Consider the following 19968-nt stretch of genomic DNA (forward strand, 5'->3'; position numbering starts at 1 on the left):
AGCAGCTGTGGACCAATGAAATCTCTCTCTTCTGCCAGATTCCTGTCATACCAGCCGAGGCAGAGAGTCGAGGGGGAGCGTCTTACACTCTGGATGTGTGGTAGATCTCATTAGCATTTTCATTCTCTTTTCTGTAGCTCTGTTGGAGATACAGGTGTCAAGTGAATTTAATGAAATTAATAACAATAAATTCAATACATTTAAATGTAAGCGACGGAGCAGGCGAGAGCTGTGGTTGGTGCCTGGATGAGAATCAGGCTGCTGGATCTTATCACAGTCAGATTGTCCTATCGTCACCCTGTGAGACTGCCAAGAGCCGACATGATCGGAGGGGCGGGGGGGGGGAAGAGAGAGAGAAAGAGCAACGAAAGAGAGAGCAAGAGAGTGTTGAGTTTTGTTCGCCTCTCCCTCTCTCTCTCTCTCTCTCTCTCTCTCTCTCTTTCTGATGACAGTACGATGACTAATAGAATTTATGGCTGTGTAAAAACTAAACTAAAATTCTCACCACAAACAAAGCTTTAATTATCCACATTTACTAATCACAGCATTCACTACATTCACTTGTTGCAAGAATCAGTTATTTGTGGGGGACGCTAACGTGAAACTCTTTCAGGGCAAATTCAATTTAACACAAATTTAATACAACAAATAATACTAATAAGCTAGTTAATCCATTAACTGGGGAAAACAAGCCAAATATCGTCTTGACATTGGCAAAGACACTGATCACCGATATCATCATCCTCCTCCTGAAGCAGCAGACGGGTACCAGGGGGGCCAGGAGCGCTGCAGCTTCAGCAGTTGACTTTAACAAAGTTCTGGCAAACCGAAGGGCTGGACTCAGGCTGTGTGAGATGGTTCAGGAATCTGATTCAGAAACCTCCTGGGTACCTTCCTTTGGAGGTTTTCTGGACAGGTCTAAATGGGAGGAGACCCCAGGACTCACTGGAGGCATTACTAATCCCATCTGGCCTGGGGAGGCCTCAGGATCCCCCAGCAGGAGCTGGAAAGCGCTGCTGGGTAGAGGGACGTCTGGAATCCCCTGCTTAGCCTGCTGCAACCGCGACCCAACCCCGGATGAGCAGAAGAAAATCTACAGATGGATGCTGGAGCGTTTTTGCACTAATGCCTGGTCACTATCGGAGGGACTATGAGATCTCTTTCTGCTGAGTTTCTGTGGGTGACACTGTTTCCCAGTCGGTTCAGCGACAGCGCTGATCTATGAAAATCCTCTTGTTTTGTTTCAAACAAATCATTATTCCTGCTGCCACGAGCAGAACATGGATTCCATGCTGGATCCCTTTAATCTGTTCAGTTTAAGAACAGATGTTGGCAGTAATACCATTTTTTAGACAGGCACAGGATAGCCTACTTGAATGGTGCAGAGTTGTAATTCTTCATCATCAGATAACTGCCACATTTTACTGTTCACAGATCACTCTCAGCTGTATAGTGTGTGCCCAGTCTGTCTTTAGACAACGCTCACATGCCCATATATATATATTAAAACAGTTATTTTCCCTGTCATTATTCCACCTGTCCACACTGGCTGTGGATAGACTCCTTCCTCAGGTGATTCCAGTGGAAGAAAAGAGACAAAATCCACAAACCTCATGCATTTAAAAGTTAATCTGAGTTTGAATATGAGGCTTTAGAGGTCTGAGTTACACAAATTAAGCTAACATTGTCTGAGATAGAAAATACTGCCAAACCTAGTGGTTGTTTGTCTCCACCAACCAGCCAAGTTGCAGGAAATATGGTCACACTCTCCACTTCCGGAGATACAGCATTGAAGAACATTATGATGCCACAGTGAAGCTGACCTTTCACCTTTCAGATAAAAAATGTCATTACTTCATTTTATCATAGAGATTTGAGTTAAATTGCGTCATCATTAAGTGTATGAATTCACGGGTTACAGTTAAAAATGCGTTTTGTGAGGCCACAGTAACCTTTGACCTTTGACCACCAAAACTGAATAAGTTCATACTCGAGTCAAAGTGAATATTTGCGCCAATTTCAAAGTTCTGTCAAGCCGTTACTGAGATATCGTGTTCACAAGAATGGGACAGCCATTCTCAGTGAGTTACATGTAAATCAATATTATAACATTTCACCAAAAAATCACTCTCTGTGCCCACCACCACAGCTCAGCCAGGAAATATAGTTCCTATAAACACAAAAAGGCTGTAAAAACTGCCGAGGCCTCATATTAGCTTCAGGTTTAATTCAGGCTATCTTCAGTATGTGTTGAGTATGTCTGACAACAGAAGCTGTGAGCTGTCTGTTGAGGAGCGGCTGTGTAGTGTTGTAATTACACAATAAATAATTAAGTCAGTTACATCTCAATATGTGTGACCTGGAAACCTGTCAGTGGGGCTATGCATGGATTGGAACATGCATATATAATACAATAAGGAGTAGCTGTGTGTCTGAGTGTGTGTGTGTGTGTGTGTGTGTGTGTGTGTGTGTGTGTGTGTGTGTGTGTGTGTGCGCGGGCCATACCTTCCACTGTGCCAGCAGGTTCCTGGCTGCCTCAGGCTGCTCCTGCAGTCTCTCCTTGTTGGTGGCGTCTATTAACACGTTGCAGGTCGTCTCTGCCTCCGTCAGCCAGTTGAGGAACTTCTCCAGGTCGAGGTAGAAATGCTGCAGCAGCTTCAGAGCTGCCTCCAGAGCTGCCTCCCTGTCTGACACGCTGAGGACACACAGATACATGATGAGAAGATGCGTGACACCAAGGTAAACTAGCTGCTACAGTCATCAAGGTACCAACAGATTCATTTTTCCATTTTAAGCATTTTTTATTATTATTTTCAGGGTCAGTTTCATTCAAAATGTGAGCTGAAGTTTTGTTTCTGCTTTTCTTTTAAACCCTTTTCAACAAGGTAAGTCCCTCTGTGTTTGAAAACTTATTTTGCTAATGAGATCTTTTGATTTTTTTGAGCTTAAAAAGCTGAAGACAAAACAGCACAAACTCAGGCAACAGATCAAACGATACAAAAGCAGAAAACAATATCAAATGAAGGTTATTCAGCTAAAAACAGAGACAAATAACAATGGAATGATTAAACATAAAATTTACAAAGTAAATTCTACTGGATTATTTATTTATGTAGCAGAACGTTTTTCACATACCACATGTTTATGACGTTTATGAAATTAAACCCCATTTTTGATCCTATTTATGGTCAGTTATTTTGTTTGCAATAGCCACTCAGTGTGTTTGTCTCTTTACAATAGTTTTTTCATTTGAGTGATTCCAAAGAAACGATGCAGCATTACTGTTTACAATTTGATCTCACTGATATCAGCCTCATCTTTTCCTCTTCACTCACACCAAATCACAGCTTTATTCAGTTACTGTAAATGCTAACCCAACATTTTCTACTGCTGCCACTTCACAGTAAAAGCATTCAACTGGCAAAGCTTGGGAAAGCTTTTATTGTGAAGCACTCACAGGAAAAAGCAGTGTTCATCGTCCCGGTTACAGGGCCAGTATGCTCCATTAAAGTGTTTCCTGGATGGTTTCTCTCAGTCTTCATGTGAACAACCGAGTGTGACACTATGACAGTGAGATGCTGTCTGAAAAATGTGCGCTCGCCCCCGTTTCACGACTGTTAAATCCACCTGCTGGTTGCGAGCTGCTCATGATGAATCTATTCATGAAAATAATTTGGTAGCCATGGTGACATGTATGTGCATCAACACGAGTGCAGGGATTTTACCCTGACAGACAAAAAGCAGATAAACTGCAGTCTGTTGTGAAGGCATCCTCTTTGTGATCTATTAAAATCACACAGTGACCCCCACAGTGATACCCCTGCAACCCTGCTGCACAACCTGTATCTACCTGTTCATTATTATTCAAATCCTGACATGTCATCAATCAGCAGCCTAATAACAGCCAACACCTAAAGCTTCTAATCAGTTATTTCCCTGTGAGCTCTTTGTGACACCAGAGAACACAAACACTCCCATAAGAAGACTTAGGAGTAGCGCCATTATTTTCAATGAAGACACGCAACCGAAAGCGACGCTGTTGCAGCGTGCATTCATTGCGATGGGCCTGTTGCGGGGCTCACGGAGGTGGAAAAATCTTTTTTTCCACTGCAGCCTGCACCAAGAATTAACCAGTCAGCTCTAAAGTACTTGCTTGACCCTCTCCATCCAAGGACTTTGCAACATCTGGTTAAAAGGTTTTGGCTGCTTAGTAACGGAAGGTGTAATAGCAGTGCAACCTCCTAAGAGCCTTGAATAAAAAAATTAAAGCAGCATGGCTGGCGTTTTCTACATGTTTTTAGATGCTACATCTGAACAGCCCTTCAAGGTGTAGCCTGACCGGCTGTCAGTGAGCTGAATTTGATTGTTCTGATGACGCAGGATGACATCACCAAACAGTCCACTCAGTCCGCCTGACTTTTAACGTTTACTCGTCTTGGTTGAACTGTGATCACAAACCAGACTAGAACTAAAATGCAACAGGCGTAAAAACACACTGGGAGAGAAGATCGAAAAACATACAAAACTGTATCGTCCGCATATAACAATAAGTGTTTGTATTTAGCAAGTGTATGTGTCATTACCGTTTGTTGATATGAGTCCAGGTGGCCATCATGTTGTCGTTGACATGGGCGACCTTGTGTGTGTCGTCATTGGCGTACAGTGTCAGTAGCTTGTCGGCCAACGCGTTGGTTTTATCCACCTGACCCTGCCACTGCTGCAGCTCCTTCACAAAGAACTGGAGAGGGAGGGCGGGAAAGACGAGAGAAAAGAAGGAAGCTGTCAAACTGAAACAGCTTAACAACCAGGATGATTCACAGTGACCTTCTAAATGTGAACTGAGTCATCTCCAGTACGAATAACATAACATTTTTGAGCCATCTGTTTATAAATCTCACATACAAAATGGAATAATGGTGTACAGATAAAAATATATACATTTTATAGAGTGCCAACATATTCATGCATCACTGAGCCCACCTTCAGTTCAGCATTTTGCTTCTTCAGTGCATCCACCGTGTAAGTGATCTCCTGCCAGGACTCCATCCTCTCATTGGCCCGCTTAATGAGATGATCCACCCCCTTCTTTGCATCCAGCCAGTCAGTGGAGTCCTGCAACATGTTGTGAAGCTGCTTCGACCTATCTGAGAGTTTGGTTTGAGAGTCCTCCCAGTGAGTCTGAAGCCTGTCAACTGCGATGACGGAAAGAAAGAACATGTCAAACACAGGAAATTGTTTAAAAATCAGAATGATCGTGTGTGAGTTCCTGCACTACTTTGTCCTTTGTCTTTTTAGATCTGTGAATATGTGTGTGTGTGTGTGTGTGTGTGTGTGTGTGTGTGTGTGAGACGTACTGCGTTCAGTGATAGCGTTGCGGGTGTCCTGATTGCTGGTTTTGTTCTTCAGGTTCTGGGCTGCGGTGACCTGTCTCTCCAGGAGGGGGCGCCGCTGGTCCAGCTCCTGCAGAGATCCCTGAAAACACACATTCAACATTTCTTTTTCTTTAGAAATCAATTACAGACAAATACATACACATTAAAAATACATGTTTTTAAGCACATGTTTTAAACTTTAATTGGAATATAACTCATTAGCACTGGAAATATTGGCTAACCACCCTTTCTCTCAGAAATTACGTTTGTATACAACTAATATCTGTTCGTCTTGAAAATTCCATTGAAACATCAAAACGTGCAGCTCAGTCAGGAGATTCCCGGCTTTACTTTTCTCAGCATTGTCGCTCATAGTTTCCAAAATATTAAACGTTTTGTTAGCAATTTTTGTCCATAGAAATGAATGGGTGCCATTACATTATGAGCGGGAGAAGGAGATAAACTCTTCCGAAATATTTCTGTTTAACTTGTCCTCACAGCCACAAATTTCACTCTACACCCACCATATTTTACCAGAACGTAGGCAAATTTGTCTTTTTTCATATAATGTGACAACCAAAGCACAGCGACTCACAGAATTTGAACTATGAGCTTCAAAGTGGCAGGAGTACCATCCAATTGCCTCATTCACTCTGATGTAAACTGAGACCGTATCAGGAGGAAAACAGGAATTAATTTAAGTCTTCTCTCATACAATATAACATTAAGCGACAGGAGTTACTGGACTTAAAATCGCCATGGCAACCTCTGAGAGCAGTTGGGCACACCGGTGTATCAGATCAGTTCATTAGGTGACTTCTCTGACACCTGTGGTGTTTACCAAACACTTTACTGGCTTTTCTTTTTAGTGCAGTTTCATCCAGGAAACACTCAGCAGTTCATTTTAAGTTGGTGTTTCTAGCCGACTCCACACACACAAAAAAAACAGACATGCAATCATGTTCAGATCATTTCACTGACACACACAAATGGCTATTTCGCTGTAAGATTTTCCCAATGTGAGCATTTTGGTTTCAGCTTTTCCAGAAGCCAGAAATCCCTGCACAGTATTTTTTTTTTTAGTCTAGTTATTTGTGACGTTTGAGGTCCTGACCTTGAGCTGCCTGATGTTGTCATTGATGTCGTCCAGGTCAGCCACCACCACCCGCTTGTTCTGCACCATGTTGTCCAGCATGGTGAGCCAATCAGTTAGCTCCGCCCAGGACTTGTTGAACTGGCCGAGCGCCGCAGAGTCAGGCAGAGAACTTCCTGTCAGACCTTCATCTGGGACACACACACATAAGCTTAGCAGAGCTATAATGGACAGAAAACTAAAGAGAGTATTCAGGTCAAAAATTTAAAGACATTTAAATATTATTACCAAAATTCATCCCAGTTGAACATACTAGGTGTAAATGAACACACAAGAGGTTTGGGGCCCTATTTTAACTGCACAAGTACAAAGTGGTGGGTCTACACACAGACTGCATGGGTGTCTCCAAGTTCACCTGCTGATTTTGGTTCATATAGGTGCATCAGTGCCAAGTACAAAAGAGCTTGTGGTGAATAATAGTTATTAATGAATAATCCTGATGTTTACATATCAAACAGTGACACAAACAAATGGAAATGGATTTGATTCCTTGAACTGCAAATTTATATTCTCAGCAAGAAAATAAGTTTAACTGGATCCATGGAAAACCTCCTACTGGTTGTGCCCTGGTGGCCTGGTTTGAGTCCTTTGTTGTGTGTCATTCCGAACCTCTCTCTATGAACAGTCAACTGTCTGACAAAGGGACCAAATGCTTGTTTCAATGTACATAAGGGCATGACAGGTTCTGTTTCATGATACAAATGGAAAAAAAAATGATACTATATATTTAACACTTGCCAAGACGTAATCCCAGTTCTAGTCCAATCCCTTTAAATCCTCTGAAGTTGCACTGTCAAAGTGAGTGCTGGTGAAAATATGCACGATACTCAAAATATCATGACTTCTTGTAACCACAGCCAGCACGTGCAGAGGAACAAAGGCCCTGTTCAGACCTGGCATTAACATCAGAGCTCACTTCCCCGCTTTTTATGCAAATATACACGTGTTCAATGCGTGTTCAATGATCTCAAATGCGTCCTAAATGCGTCTTGGGTGCGTTCACACCTGTACTCAGAGCTGTCCACTTGTGATTGGATCGCTCCGGACAGATGTTAATACCAGGTGTGAACAGGAACAAAAGGCAAACATGTCAACTGTCCGAGAAACAGGAAGTCTTACTGGCTTTCTTGGCCACCAGGAGAGCTGTTCTCTCTCTATGCTGCCGCAGCAGCTCCAGAATCACTGTCCAGTCTTCTTTCAGTTTGACATACTTCACCTGTCACACACATACACATACACACACACACACACACACACACACACACACATACACACAAACACACACATAAAGGCAGAGTCAATACTGGCAACAATTGGTTCACAGATAATCGAGCTGTACAAATGTAATCAAGGCTTTTATTTTGAAACAGCAAACTCAGGTGGGGAAAGTCTAATACAATTGAGTGCCTTTGATCTTCAAACCATGTAATGATCTCTGACATATATTAATGAGGTACATAAAATGGATCTGATGAAATGTTTGAAGCAAAGCTACGGGTGAGATGAAAGGAAATGTGTTACATTTATTTCATTCCCTCGAGAAAGTCAGCAGGCGAGTGTGTTTAACACTGAAAAATCATCACTCTTCGTCAGCTTGTTTTACTCACCTTGTCTGGCTGGCCGGGTGGAGTGTCCTTGTACATTCGATCAGCGTGCTCCAAAACTAATTCCACTTCTGGTTGCTTCATTTGCACTTCCTCAATGATCTGAAGAAGCAGAGAGACAACGCTCAATGCTTACCGAAGGGGCAGCATTTTGAAATCCCAAATCAGGCAGTAACATGATTTCATTTCAGCCAGTTTGAGTTGGAATGAAACGGTGATGAAGGTAGATGTTGGGAAATAGCAAAACAAAGCGTGTGTGTGTGTTTGTGTGTGTGTGAGTCCTACCCTGGGCAGTGGCTCCTCGGGGCTGCGCTCTAGCTTGGCTCTGGTGCTGGACGCCCAGGCGGACAGGTCGTCCACCTGACCCTGAAGCTTCTCCAGATCCTTCAGCAGACCCTCAATCTCCAGCTGACGCTCAGGCAGAGCCTTGGACACCTAAACAAAGACAGTCTGTGTCTTAGTTGGGCACAGTCTGACTAAGGAGAGTTTTGTTTGGGTTGGCATGTGACCTGTGTTAAAGGCTCTGAGTCTCTCTTCTGATTGGCTCACTGTTTTCTGAGTGATCCAATTAAAATATTGCAGATTACAAGTAAATAATCAGAGAAACCAAATCCTGCAAGGTTGGATTGTGGGTCCAGGTTGGCGAGGCTTGTGGTATGGCTAAGAGCGGTGACTACTTTTAGGCTCATTTTAAGGCTCAGTTTCTGAATACAGGCTGTATATACTATCACTGTATTAATAAGGACCTGGACCTGCTTTATAATCAAGAAACACATGGACATCTACCTTTATACAATATGGGTCCTTTAAGCACAAGATGAAGGGATGGATTTTTCCACCAAGGTCCTTTTTTGGAAGAATTAACACTGTAAAAATGAATGTGCTTCCTTGTCTAATTTATTTCTATTCTCTTATTCATTACTATGTTCATCTGGAATAATGAGAAATCCTCTCCTCTACTTCCATACTTCCTTCACCGATGGATAAATCTGCATCCGGCACACCTTGAGCGAAGATGAATGCTTGTTGACAAAATGCTGCCGTGCTGTTAGCTGTTGTATTCACAGTGGGAACTGCTGACCTGAGCCCAGCGAGTGTTGATGATCCTGATGTCTTTCTGTTTGTCGGCAGGAAGTGTGATCTGCTTTTGCCTGGAGTTCAGATCCTCCACTGCCCCCTTCTTAGCAGGAAGCTCCTCCACACGTGCCTGACACACACACACACACACACACACACACACAGACAGACACACAATTCAGGGTTGAATTTCACAATGAAACACTGCAGCATCTCACTGGATTGAAATGAACCAGCACACACACAAAAGCACATGCTTCTCAAAGCTGAGTGTAATAATATAGAACTGTATCTAATTTACAGTATTGTAGCAGCTATATTAAATTACATAGATCAACACACACTCACATGTATACAAACAAACACACAAAGCTCAGTTGATCATCATAAGTGCTGTGTTGAGGCTTGATTGTACCTGGACTTTGCCCAGAGTGTCTCTGATGTGCTGTGGCTCTGCAGGCTGCAGGGGGATGGCCAGGATGCCCTCCGCCTTGTCCAACCAGCCCAGCATCGAGCCCATGTCCTCCTGCAGCTCTGTGGCTGCTGTACGGGCCTCTGCAGACCTGCAGGACGGCAGCACAGACAGAGGAGAGGAGGGTGAGCTGTGCTCTAGAGACAGGAATACAGGAGTGAAGGAATGTCCTGATGGCCTGAAGTCACAATATGCAGTGAGTATGAAAATACAAACTGGCCAATCAAATTGTAAAGCAGAGTATTCATAATTGAAGGTGTGGCATATGTACAATGAACATCCCCCAACTCTGTCATATGGAAATTCAACCTTGGACTGTCATAAAGTGGTGGATATTTTTGCATAGATGAAAGTTATGTGGTTTGAGGTACAACAGCTAAAACTGTATGTCAGGGTTTATGATTGTTTTCATCTTATTTGTCAGGCTCTGTGATCAATGCTGATGTATGTGAAGATACAGCAGTTGATTATATTGTCATTTTTTTCTTCTTCTTTGATTTTACTTCATTAACACGTACAGTGCAGTGCAGGCACACATGAGTACAAATTGTTCTATGGACACTGAAGCCAAATACAGTGTATGCACAAGTGTATTATATAATATATATTCCTCTCATAACATGAAGTGATTCATCAATTTATGCCTGGATTCTGTTCAGTGACATTGGTAAAAATATTTTTATAAATTAAGAACATTTTAAGCTTTACTAAAATTCTTGTGGCAACAGAAATGGACACTGAATACACACACTGTCATTTCTTGAAACCTCAAACATTTCAGTCATCTCTAGTTTAAAGGTCCCAGCTGTGCCTTAAAACGAGCTGTCTGGACTTCTGTAACTTTGTGATGTCACAACAAAGTGGTCACTGCTCTCAGCCATGCCCCAAGCCCCGCCCACCTGGATTTCTCTGAGTCTTTACCAGAAATCTGCTATATTTTTATTCATTTATATCACTCAGAAAACAGTGAGCCAATCAGAAGAGAGGCTCTGTTGTTACTAGAGAGAGAAGCCTGAGAGATGAGGTGTAAAACTACACTGAGATGATTTTTGGTTCCTAAAACCACAAACATATCTTCTTATGAATATCAAGACTTCAAATAAAGAAAAAGTGAAATATGGGACTATATTACTTGAAGTCACTATGTGATGTAGTGAAGGAGGTGGTTCAAATTCCACAACAATAATATTCCACATAAGTGCTCTTTCAGAGACATATTGAAGTAAGACAAACATGTTTAGTACAGCTGTAAAGGACCTGCAGGTACACACACACACACACACACACACACACACACACACACACACCTCCTCTTGTGCTCATTGAGCTGCTGGCAGGCGTTAACCCAGCGAGTGTTGAGTAATTTGAGCTGCGCTCGGAGCCGCGAGGCATCGTCTGGTGTGCTCAACTGGCTGATATCCTCTCCTGCAGAGTTCACTCTGCCCAGCACCACTTCCTGGAGGGGTATGGCCTCCGCCAGGTCCTTAACACACACACAAACACACACACACACACAAAGGAGATTCATTGTTTGGTTGTTGTGTACACACTGTCTCATGGTGGAGACTCACTCTTCCTCACAAGTTTAGATTTAAGATGAACACTGACAATGAAAAGCATTTTATTGCCTTTCTATGAAGTAAGTATGGAGCAGTGGAAAGTTGTCTATAATTATCTTTATATCTTATTTTACTCCTGAAAACAAATCAAACACCTTAATCTAATTCAAGGTACAGTAACGAGAGATCCCAGTTGGCAAAATGGCAAAAATGAAACCTCTTAAAAACGTTAAACTTAAATCCCATAATTTACTAATTCACTAGATAAGAATAGAACAATATATACAGTTTAAATATTAAATTGAAATATTTAACAAATCCTTTAATCTATTAAAAGTGTCATTCTTCAGACCTTTAAATTCCATTTTTCTTGGCAAAGTCAGAATAGTTTAAAAAAAAACAAACTGATAAATAAAGTCTGCTAATATCAACTGACAGTGGTTCTCACAAAAAACGCAGCAATGCATGGTGGGAAGCATCGCTACTGTATCCAGCTAATTTCAATGTCCTGTTTAGTTAAATCCTTATTAAACAAGTAAGACTTGAAATGTTGAGGGGACTAAGACTGATAAAAATCGACCTAGTTATCGAATCAGGAGATGATACTGTGATGTTTCATAACAAACAGACTGTACATTAAACATCGGTCAGATGTTCGGCCACGTTTGATACTTCATCATACTGTGACAGGAAATCTGCCTTTTCTTCTGTAATACTGACATAAAGCATCAGTTTGGGCAGAGAACCAAGAAAAAGAAAGATGAAAATGCTGACAGAAGTGGTTTGGACTTATGTGACTTGCTCAGGGGCACTTCAGCAGCATCAGTGGACACTGGAGATGAAGCGTGAGTCACCCACCAGTGGAATACACTCAGCAGCTTTCTGGGGGTACAGTCACCCACGTGTGTGTGTGCAAAGCTGTCTTTATATTTGAAGAGAAATGCTTGTGTCTTTGGTTATATATATGTGTGTGTGTGTGTGTGTGTGTGTGTGTTACCCTGAGATGCTGTCTGTGTGCCGCTGGCTCGCTCTCGGCCAGTTTCAAAGTGCCCTCAGCGTCATCCAGCCACTCCTCCAGGGCCTTCTGATCTGAAACAAACTTCTGCCACTTGGAGTTGCAGTCCTGCCAGCGCCTTGATGAGCACACACACACGAACACACAAAATCAGAGCCCTTTTCTTTTTCCACATTTTGTCATGTTGCAGCCTTTTTCTAAAATTTAAAAAAAAAAAAAAATTATCCCCTCTTCAATCTACACTCAATACACCATAATGACAGGGTGAAAACTTTGCCTCCCATTTCTCTTGGTGATCTTTGAGATGTTTCTACACCATGTGACACTGATTGGATAATTGATGATAAGCGAGTGTCGCGGTGTTCCTAATAAAGTGCTCTTTTTGCACATTTTATTGTGCTGTGATTTCAATTTGAAATGGATAAGTGAAAACTTGTTTTTAGAAATTTTTACCACATCTGAAGTTTATGAAGCAAATGTTTGTCTGTCTGTTAACCTTTCTCCTCCCTCCCCCCCTGCTTACTTCAGCCTGTCCTGGTAGAGCTTGTTCAGTTTGTCCCAGTTGGTGCTGAGGAGGGCGGCAGTCTCCTGGATCCTCTGGCTCTCCAGAGGCCGGGCACTCGATACCATCTCCTCTCTGCGGGCCAAAGCTCCCTCCACTGGGCCTCGCAGCTTGTCAATTCTCCCCTTCACCTCCTGTGTGCGTGAAGGATGGAGAATTGGAGACACAGAGGGACGTTATTCCAAATATAAAATGATCATCATTCAGTGTCTGTAACTTCTGGATATGTACAACAATATATAACAAGACATGAAAAGCTGCAAATTTATGTCATAAAATGTTCACATTATGACAAGATATTTTTTATGTTATGTCATTTTTTTACACTTTTAGTACAGATTCATCATTTGAGCTTTAGTTTACTTGTCCTTTAAATAGTGCATTCAGTTCATAGCCTCTGTCTCATCTGTATCAAAGCCCAGTATCCCGCCCTCTGCGTCAGCAGTGAGGACTCCTGCTGACTACAAACTGTACCGCTCTCAATCTGTTTATGTTTCATTTAGTGTCCAGTTCCCTTTGACCCTGCACCTGGACCTTTGTCTTGTTTTAATAACATATGGAAGTTACATGTTATGACAACACACTAACTTATCAGATCATGACAATAACAGTTTCTTGTTTAGTTAAGATAAATCACTGTCTTATAAAGAGAAACCTGTTCTAATGGGATATCTTAATGATATATGATACCCTGAAAGTTTCGTGATGTAACAAGATAAAGTAATATACAAGAAAAGTTAATACATCTTGTATGTACTGAAGCTGAGAAAGGCCATATTGGCTAAAAAAATGTTATCCTGTTATCTTCAGATAACAAGTTATTATCAGGAGATATTATCCCTTATTTCTTCTGATAATATCTCGATATCTCGGGATAAACTTAATCTCAAGATAACCTGATGAAACAATATTTGTGAGTATGACCTTTCTCAGCTTCTGTAGTTTTCTCCTGTTATCTTGGAATAACAATCATTTTCTCCAAATATGTCTAATAATAATGACAATATGCAAAAAAAGATTTGCGAGTATGGCCTTTCTCTGCTTCCGTATGTATAATCTTTTATGAAATATGTCACTCATAGCATGAAAAACATGTTGTTATGGTGGAAACAACATGCTGGTTTATTATTTTTATTTTATTTATCCAAGGTTATTTTATTTATTTATTTCTTTAGTGAGGATATTCTACAAAAAAAAAGAAAAAAAAGAAAAAAACACACAGCCCACTGTAAATTACCAGATGGTTGACTGTTCTTATTATTTTCAGTGAAACATTTCCTGTGTCTTTCAGACAGAAACACTGAAGCCTTGCTGACCTTCAGGCACTGATCTTGCTGAGGCAGGTTATAATATGCTGCAGGCCAGTATTCAGGAGAGTTCAGCTTGAAGTCTGTCTCTGACACAGAACGCAGCAACACCTGCAGCCCTGTTAGGTACTCCTGGAAACACACACACACACAGGGGAAGACGTAGGTACCAACACACACATGTTCACAAACACACAAAGTAAAGAGATGGATCAGAAAAAGACAAAAACACTGACTCTGCATATAAATAAATAAGTACATGATACATGCGTGTTAATTTCTCTGACCAGGCAACATATCAGGGTTTGTTTTAAGGACAAAAACAAAAATCTGATTTTCAACTGATTATGGCAACGATCTGGGACTTCCGTTGGTTCATTGGACATCATTGAAATTGCATATTACATAATTTTCATATTTTAAAAAATGCATACATTTATTTTATATTTATATTTCATATTATTTTATAACATGAGAAAATCTAAATCAGATCTATAGAAGACATATTTCCAATCGATCATTTTTTTGTAGTGTCCAATATAAAAACTATATATAAATTACCTGATGTCAATTAATTTTAGATGATGAATTCTAAACTTTGATAAATGAAACCCAGATCGTTTCATGCCTGTCAGATACCATCTGATCTCACTGTGTCCTCTTCAAACACATTACTAATCAACTTACTTTTAACTTATTTGAGCCTTTAATTATGAGTCAACTCTTGAAATGGTGAATTTAAATGAATTTTATATTAGATTACATTTCCCCTAACCCTAGCCCTTCTTTTTGAAACAAGAAAGGTAAGTTTACTAGGTTAAAGTGTAAAGATGCTGGTTAGCATGCTAACTTTAACTTTAACTTTAAACTTTAACTCTAGTTTCACTAGAAGAAAAGATGTGATAGAGACAAGAGTTAAAACTGGCGAGTAAAGAAATGAAGTTCAATGCTGAACTTGCAACGTTTCTTCTAGACTGGTAAGTACACAGCTGCTAATGCTAACGCTAGCTATGTAGCAACAGCAAAAATTTACATATAGCTCCTTTAAAGCTGGGAGACCCACAATGACAGATTTAAAAAATTTAGCTGGAGAGGCCAAAATTTTCTTTAGTTCCTTGTATGGGTCAGGCACCAAAAATCTACATTTCCCAGAATGCAACAGGAGAGCATCTTTTGTAAGACGCTCCATGCCTGATGTGTTTTAATGTCCCCCTGTTTGTAACACAGGCTTTTTGATATGAATTTTTAGTCTCAAGGCCCAAGCTGAGATAACCCTGATGACATCACTATGACATCATAGGTTATTATCTCAGACTTGACAAAGCTCCTCCAGAGCAGTACAAGACATTGCACCTTTAACTTCAGTTTGCTCAGCAGCATAATCAGTAAAAATGTTTTGAATGCCAAATATATTCAGTTGAAGCTTATATAAATAATCCAAATAAATTTAAGGGGAAATATAGTGTCATAAGGAATAGCTTAGCTTGCCACAACTATTGATTTTATAGTGGATTTTCATGGTTAAACAATAAAAATATCAATGCTGAACATAATTTTTAAGAGTCAGGGTTGCACAGGGATCAATGTTTCAAACCAGTGTAACACACATTATTATCTCTAATTTATTGACGATCATTCACAGTAAAGGCTCAAAATAATACCTTCTCCCAGTACACACGCACACACCCGCCCACATGCTCAAATATAATACTTAATTCGGAGCCTTTTTGATATTGTGTGAATGTGTTTGTGACTTCAGTGTGTATTACTGAGCAGATCTAAATGATGAGAGGGAGAGACTTAAAGCAACAGGTGGTTTGTCTCATCCACAGCATCCTGTAACTGAATAAAGCTGGCAGTGAAAACAATAACACAGCCTGCAACAGTGTGGAAATTCAATATAGTTCCCAGGTCAGAGGGTCAGTAATGACTTTGAGCTTCACACTCAACAGGAAGTTTGGCCCAAGCTGTTATTTTAGTCTTTAGTCTGGACTGAGTAATAGCTCCTGCCAGTAAACACTGATTCCTTTCCAGCATCTAAATCTGTATTTTTAACACAGACACAAATATTTTTTTTTATAGATTCAAGGCTTGAATATGTGTCCTCAGAGACTGCAGACCAAACAGGTAAAAGAACAGGCAAACCACATGTGTCTCTCACTCTCATGAGCTGGTCTACTTCTCTCTTTCTTCTAGATGACTTGGACTGAATACACATCTGTACATTAATCATTTGTATCAAAACCATCGCGCAAGAATAGACAGTAACAGTCGGTATGTTGCACGTCCAGTGTGCTGTAATAGTTCACTGCTGCTCAGACACTGGGAGGAAATCAAAATGACTAAGGGCTCTATTTTGGTGCTGGGATGCAGCCAGAAATGTGGTGAGGAGCGCAGCTTTGCACATTATTGCCAGTCCAGCAACACAATCTTGGTACCATGAATCACTGTGTTTTGTATCTTGTTATATTTTCATCACTTATTTGAAATTATGGGGTTTTTTTTTACATATAAAATGGTCAAATCTAACTGAATTAAACTAAAAAAACATCTCAGAAATAAATAAAATACAACATGCAAATTACAAGGTCACATTTTTAAAGGACCCTTTCAGTCAAAAATGTATTTTGCTTATTTTCACTTGATTCGGATGTATGGCTGAAGGAGGAGACCTCTTGTTTCCAGCAGTTACAGTAAATATTTATAGATATTTTTTCAGTGGAGGATGAGAAAATGTAAATTATTAATAAATGACATTTATTTAATAATCAAACTGTTTTTGTTGAAAAACCAAATCAAATCTAAATTATTATTCAAGACAGAGTATTTCTATAGACTATAATGTAATTTTTTAAGATAAAGATAATTTAACAAACATGATTCCTGTGTTTAAAGTTGTTAAATATATATATATATATATATTTTATAAGTGTATGTTATAATTTATGAGGCAATTTGCTCTACATCCATTGATTCACGAAAACAGAGCCCAAAATTACAGGAACATCTTTCTGAAATTAAAATGTTGCCACTTTTGCACACAATCAACTCACGTCAGCCTCTTTTCTTTTCTAATTTCTTCCTTTATGATATCAAATCAATAAAAGATTCACCTGGATTCATCTTCAAATTGAGCCTAATGAATAAAGTCTCCATAATACTTTGTTCATTCTGTTTATTCTAACAGTACTGTAGCAAGTCAAGAGTCAAAACACATGATAAAGACTGTTTCAATCTCATACGATCACTGTAATCAGTCAAAATAAATCAATATCTCTCAGCTTGTGTCCCTCCACTGGTCAGAGGTCAGAGGTCAGATGAGCTGATCAGGACTGAGCTGAGGAAGGTGCTTTGTGAACTATGCTCTGAAATCTCAAAGCTAAACCATAAAATGTTCCTAAAGTACTCGATAACACACAAAGTGTACAAGTGTTGATGCTGTAGTCTAAAGCTGAGTGAGGCCTGTGATTACAGAGTACACGCATCAGCTTAGAGACTGTGGGAAATGGAGTGCACCCTTCTTCCTCACAATTACTGCTGTAAAGTCCTTGAGCAATGCACTTAAGTGGCTAAACTGCAAGTGGAGCAGCTGAGTGGCCCGGGCAGCTCCCAGGTTTACTGTACCACGGTGAAGCGGAGAGAAAGAGCAAGTGCGTTCAGTCGCTGCTCTCCTGGTAAATAAGGATGAAAATGACACTAATCATGTGCTTATGATTTCTCTCAGAGCAGCTGAGGAAAAGCTTTCGAGGAAAAGGCTGGAAGTACAGTTCAGATATGTATTTTGTCCAAGCAGCTGATATCATGTGGCGTGAGTGGATACATACATCTTCAAGGACCGGCAGATCGGGGAACTGCGTGGGTGTAATATGATTGGTCGGCAGGGAGGCATGCGGCGACACAGAGCCAGACAGAGCAATCAATGGGGTTCAAACATGTGAGCGTGCGTCACATGTACACATAGGACACGTAAATGAGAATGCAGCAAAGAAAAAACAAGAGAAGCAACTCAGATTTTAATTTGAGGGAAATTCTGATTTAGATTTAAAGTAACTTTTTTAAAAACTAAACTAAGATACAGTGAGGGGCTAACATTGTTGAAAATACGTTAACACTTTGGACTTTATGATATGTGAGTATAACATTTATACAGTCTAGTTCCTGTATTATTTATTGTTACTAGAATAAAGCAAATCAAGTACTTTAAGTTAAATGAAATACAGTTCTGATGTATCGGAGCTGTAGCTAGAGTCTGGTTATATTCTTTATTTTTCTTATTATTAATAAATCCCATGTGCAGATCCAAACCAACAATCATTGTATCCGACTAACAGGTATTGTGTTGTGTGTGTATCCAAAGGCCCACACTGTTGCACTTGGGTTGTTGTGTCACTACCATGAGCACACACTGTATTTTATTTGGATTTAATCCCCCCACACACCGTCCTGATGGCCCTAATACTTAGTACAGCAGTGGTTCTCAAAGTAGGGTTTGGGGGGGTCGTTGAGAGGGGGGCCCCTGAGGGTCCCCAGCAAAAACGTGGATAGTTAATTTTCACTATAATTCCATCCATAAGTAACACAATGACAGACTGTATGACTTTTTTGGTCGTGGGTTTTAAACACTTTCTGGAATAAAACATCTAAAAGCAAAAAAAGTTTTGAGAATCACTGTACTATAGCACTAATTTCACTAGAGTATTATTCCGCCACTGAAAATAGTCCGTTAAATAAAATAAAATAATCTGTTAAAGGGTTTTGAGAGCATTATTGGGTTTGGTCTTTTCATGGGAATTGATGACAGTAAGAAAAATGTAGAATAACCTCAGCCTTAAAAACATGTACAAATCAATGTATTGTGATGATAAATATAGAGAAATATTTACTTTAATTGATTTGATTCCAGTATGTTCCTCTGTTTTGCATTTATTTTCTTACCAAGAGTTAGATCAGAAGGTTGATGCATCTCTTGTTTGTATGCTAACTATGATGCTAACCAATACCATTAAAAATTCAAAAAAAAACTTATGGACAGCTATTTCTCCCTACTTCCGGTCTTATGCTAAGCTAAGATAAATGGCCCTAGTTTCATATTTAACACACAGACATGAGAATGTTATTAATCCTCTCATCTGACTCTTGGCATCATTGTTTGTCAGGACTGAAACTGAACCAAAATTGTTTTATTTGTAAGATAATAAACTATATTTTAAGTCAAAATAAGACCTACCTGTAACTACAGCCCAAACCTTCACTAATGTGTGTGGATTTAGGTTTCTATAAATAAACTGTAAACAGGAATGACAAACCCACTGGAGCTTGTGAACCACATTTGAACTGAATTAATTTTAGGTTATTAGAAGCTTTTCAAGCAAGTTTCATGCTAATAGTTAGTAAAAACAATTATTATAACTTTTTAAAGGGACTCACACACTGTCCTTTAAAGATTAAGAGCTCAGATAGTTAGTATTTTGACCTGGTCTCGTTGGTAGTATTTTCAGTTAGTGCTGTAGATATAGAAGTCGTGCCTAGTGAAACTCACACATTGTCTTTTGAAGGGTATGAACTTGCCCTCCACCTCAACCCAACGTGTGTTGAGCTGGAGTTGGCGGGGCTCCACTAGATTGGCGGCTCCAGCCTCTGACAGCTGATTGGCTAAGCCCTGCAACTCCTTAAGCTCCTCCTTCTTCTTGTCGAACTCTGAGCCAATTTCCTATTGGACAAAATCAACCAGGTGGTCACTTTCTATTGGCTGAGGCCCAGAGGAAGGGGGGTGGGGGTTAAGCACAGAGAGGCGTGTGGATGTGCTTGAACACTCATTCAGGCTCTCTCTCTCTCACACACACACAC

At 40.2% G+C, this 19968-nt stretch overlaps 1 protein-coding gene across 10 annotated transcripts in view; it reads right to left on the minus strand.

Annotated features, from left to right (window-relative positions):
• The window catches only part of dmd (dystrophin), a 298427-nt gene that overhangs the window by 62647 nt on the left and 215812 nt on the right, over positions 1-19968 (minus strand). For 8 of the 10 annotated variants that reach the window (XM_071463817.1, XM_071463816.1, XM_071463811.1 and 5 more), the window contains 16 exons: positions 19661-19831; positions 17946-17972; positions 14131-14253; positions 12776-12948; positions 12235-12370; positions 10986-11161; positions 9622-9769; positions 9211-9336; positions 8415-8564; positions 8133-8231; positions 7645-7741; positions 6487-6656; positions 5355-5472; positions 4981-5192; positions 4584-4738; positions 2506-2695 (listed from right to left, as the gene is read on the minus strand). In XM_071463817.1, the coding sequence (XP_071319918.1) occupies positions 2506-2695; positions 4584-4738; positions 4981-5192; positions 5355-5472; positions 6487-6656; positions 7645-7741; positions 8133-8231; positions 8415-8564; positions 9211-9336; positions 9622-9769; positions 10986-11161; positions 12235-12370; positions 12776-12948; positions 14131-14253; positions 17946-17972; positions 19661-19831 (2271 nt within the window). The remainder of the gene's footprint in view (positions 1-2505; positions 2696-4583; positions 4739-4980; positions 5193-5354; positions 5473-6486; positions 6657-7644; positions 7742-8132; positions 8232-8414; positions 8565-9210; positions 9337-9621; positions 9770-10985; positions 11162-12234; positions 12371-12775; positions 12949-14130; positions 14254-17945; positions 17973-19660; positions 19832-19968) is intronic. The other 2 variants (XM_071463813.1, XM_071463810.1) reach the window with 1 other exon arrangement.

The sequence above is a fragment of the Trachinotus anak genome, unplaced genomic scaffold (assembly GCF_046630095.1).
Source record: "Trachinotus anak isolate AG129_WGS33_773 ecotype Australia unplaced genomic scaffold, CSIRO_AGI_Tana_v1 ptg000026l, whole genome shotgun sequence".
In the NCBI taxonomy this organism is placed as follows: domain Eukaryota; kingdom Metazoa; phylum Chordata; class Actinopteri; order Carangiformes; family Carangidae; genus Trachinotus; species Trachinotus anak.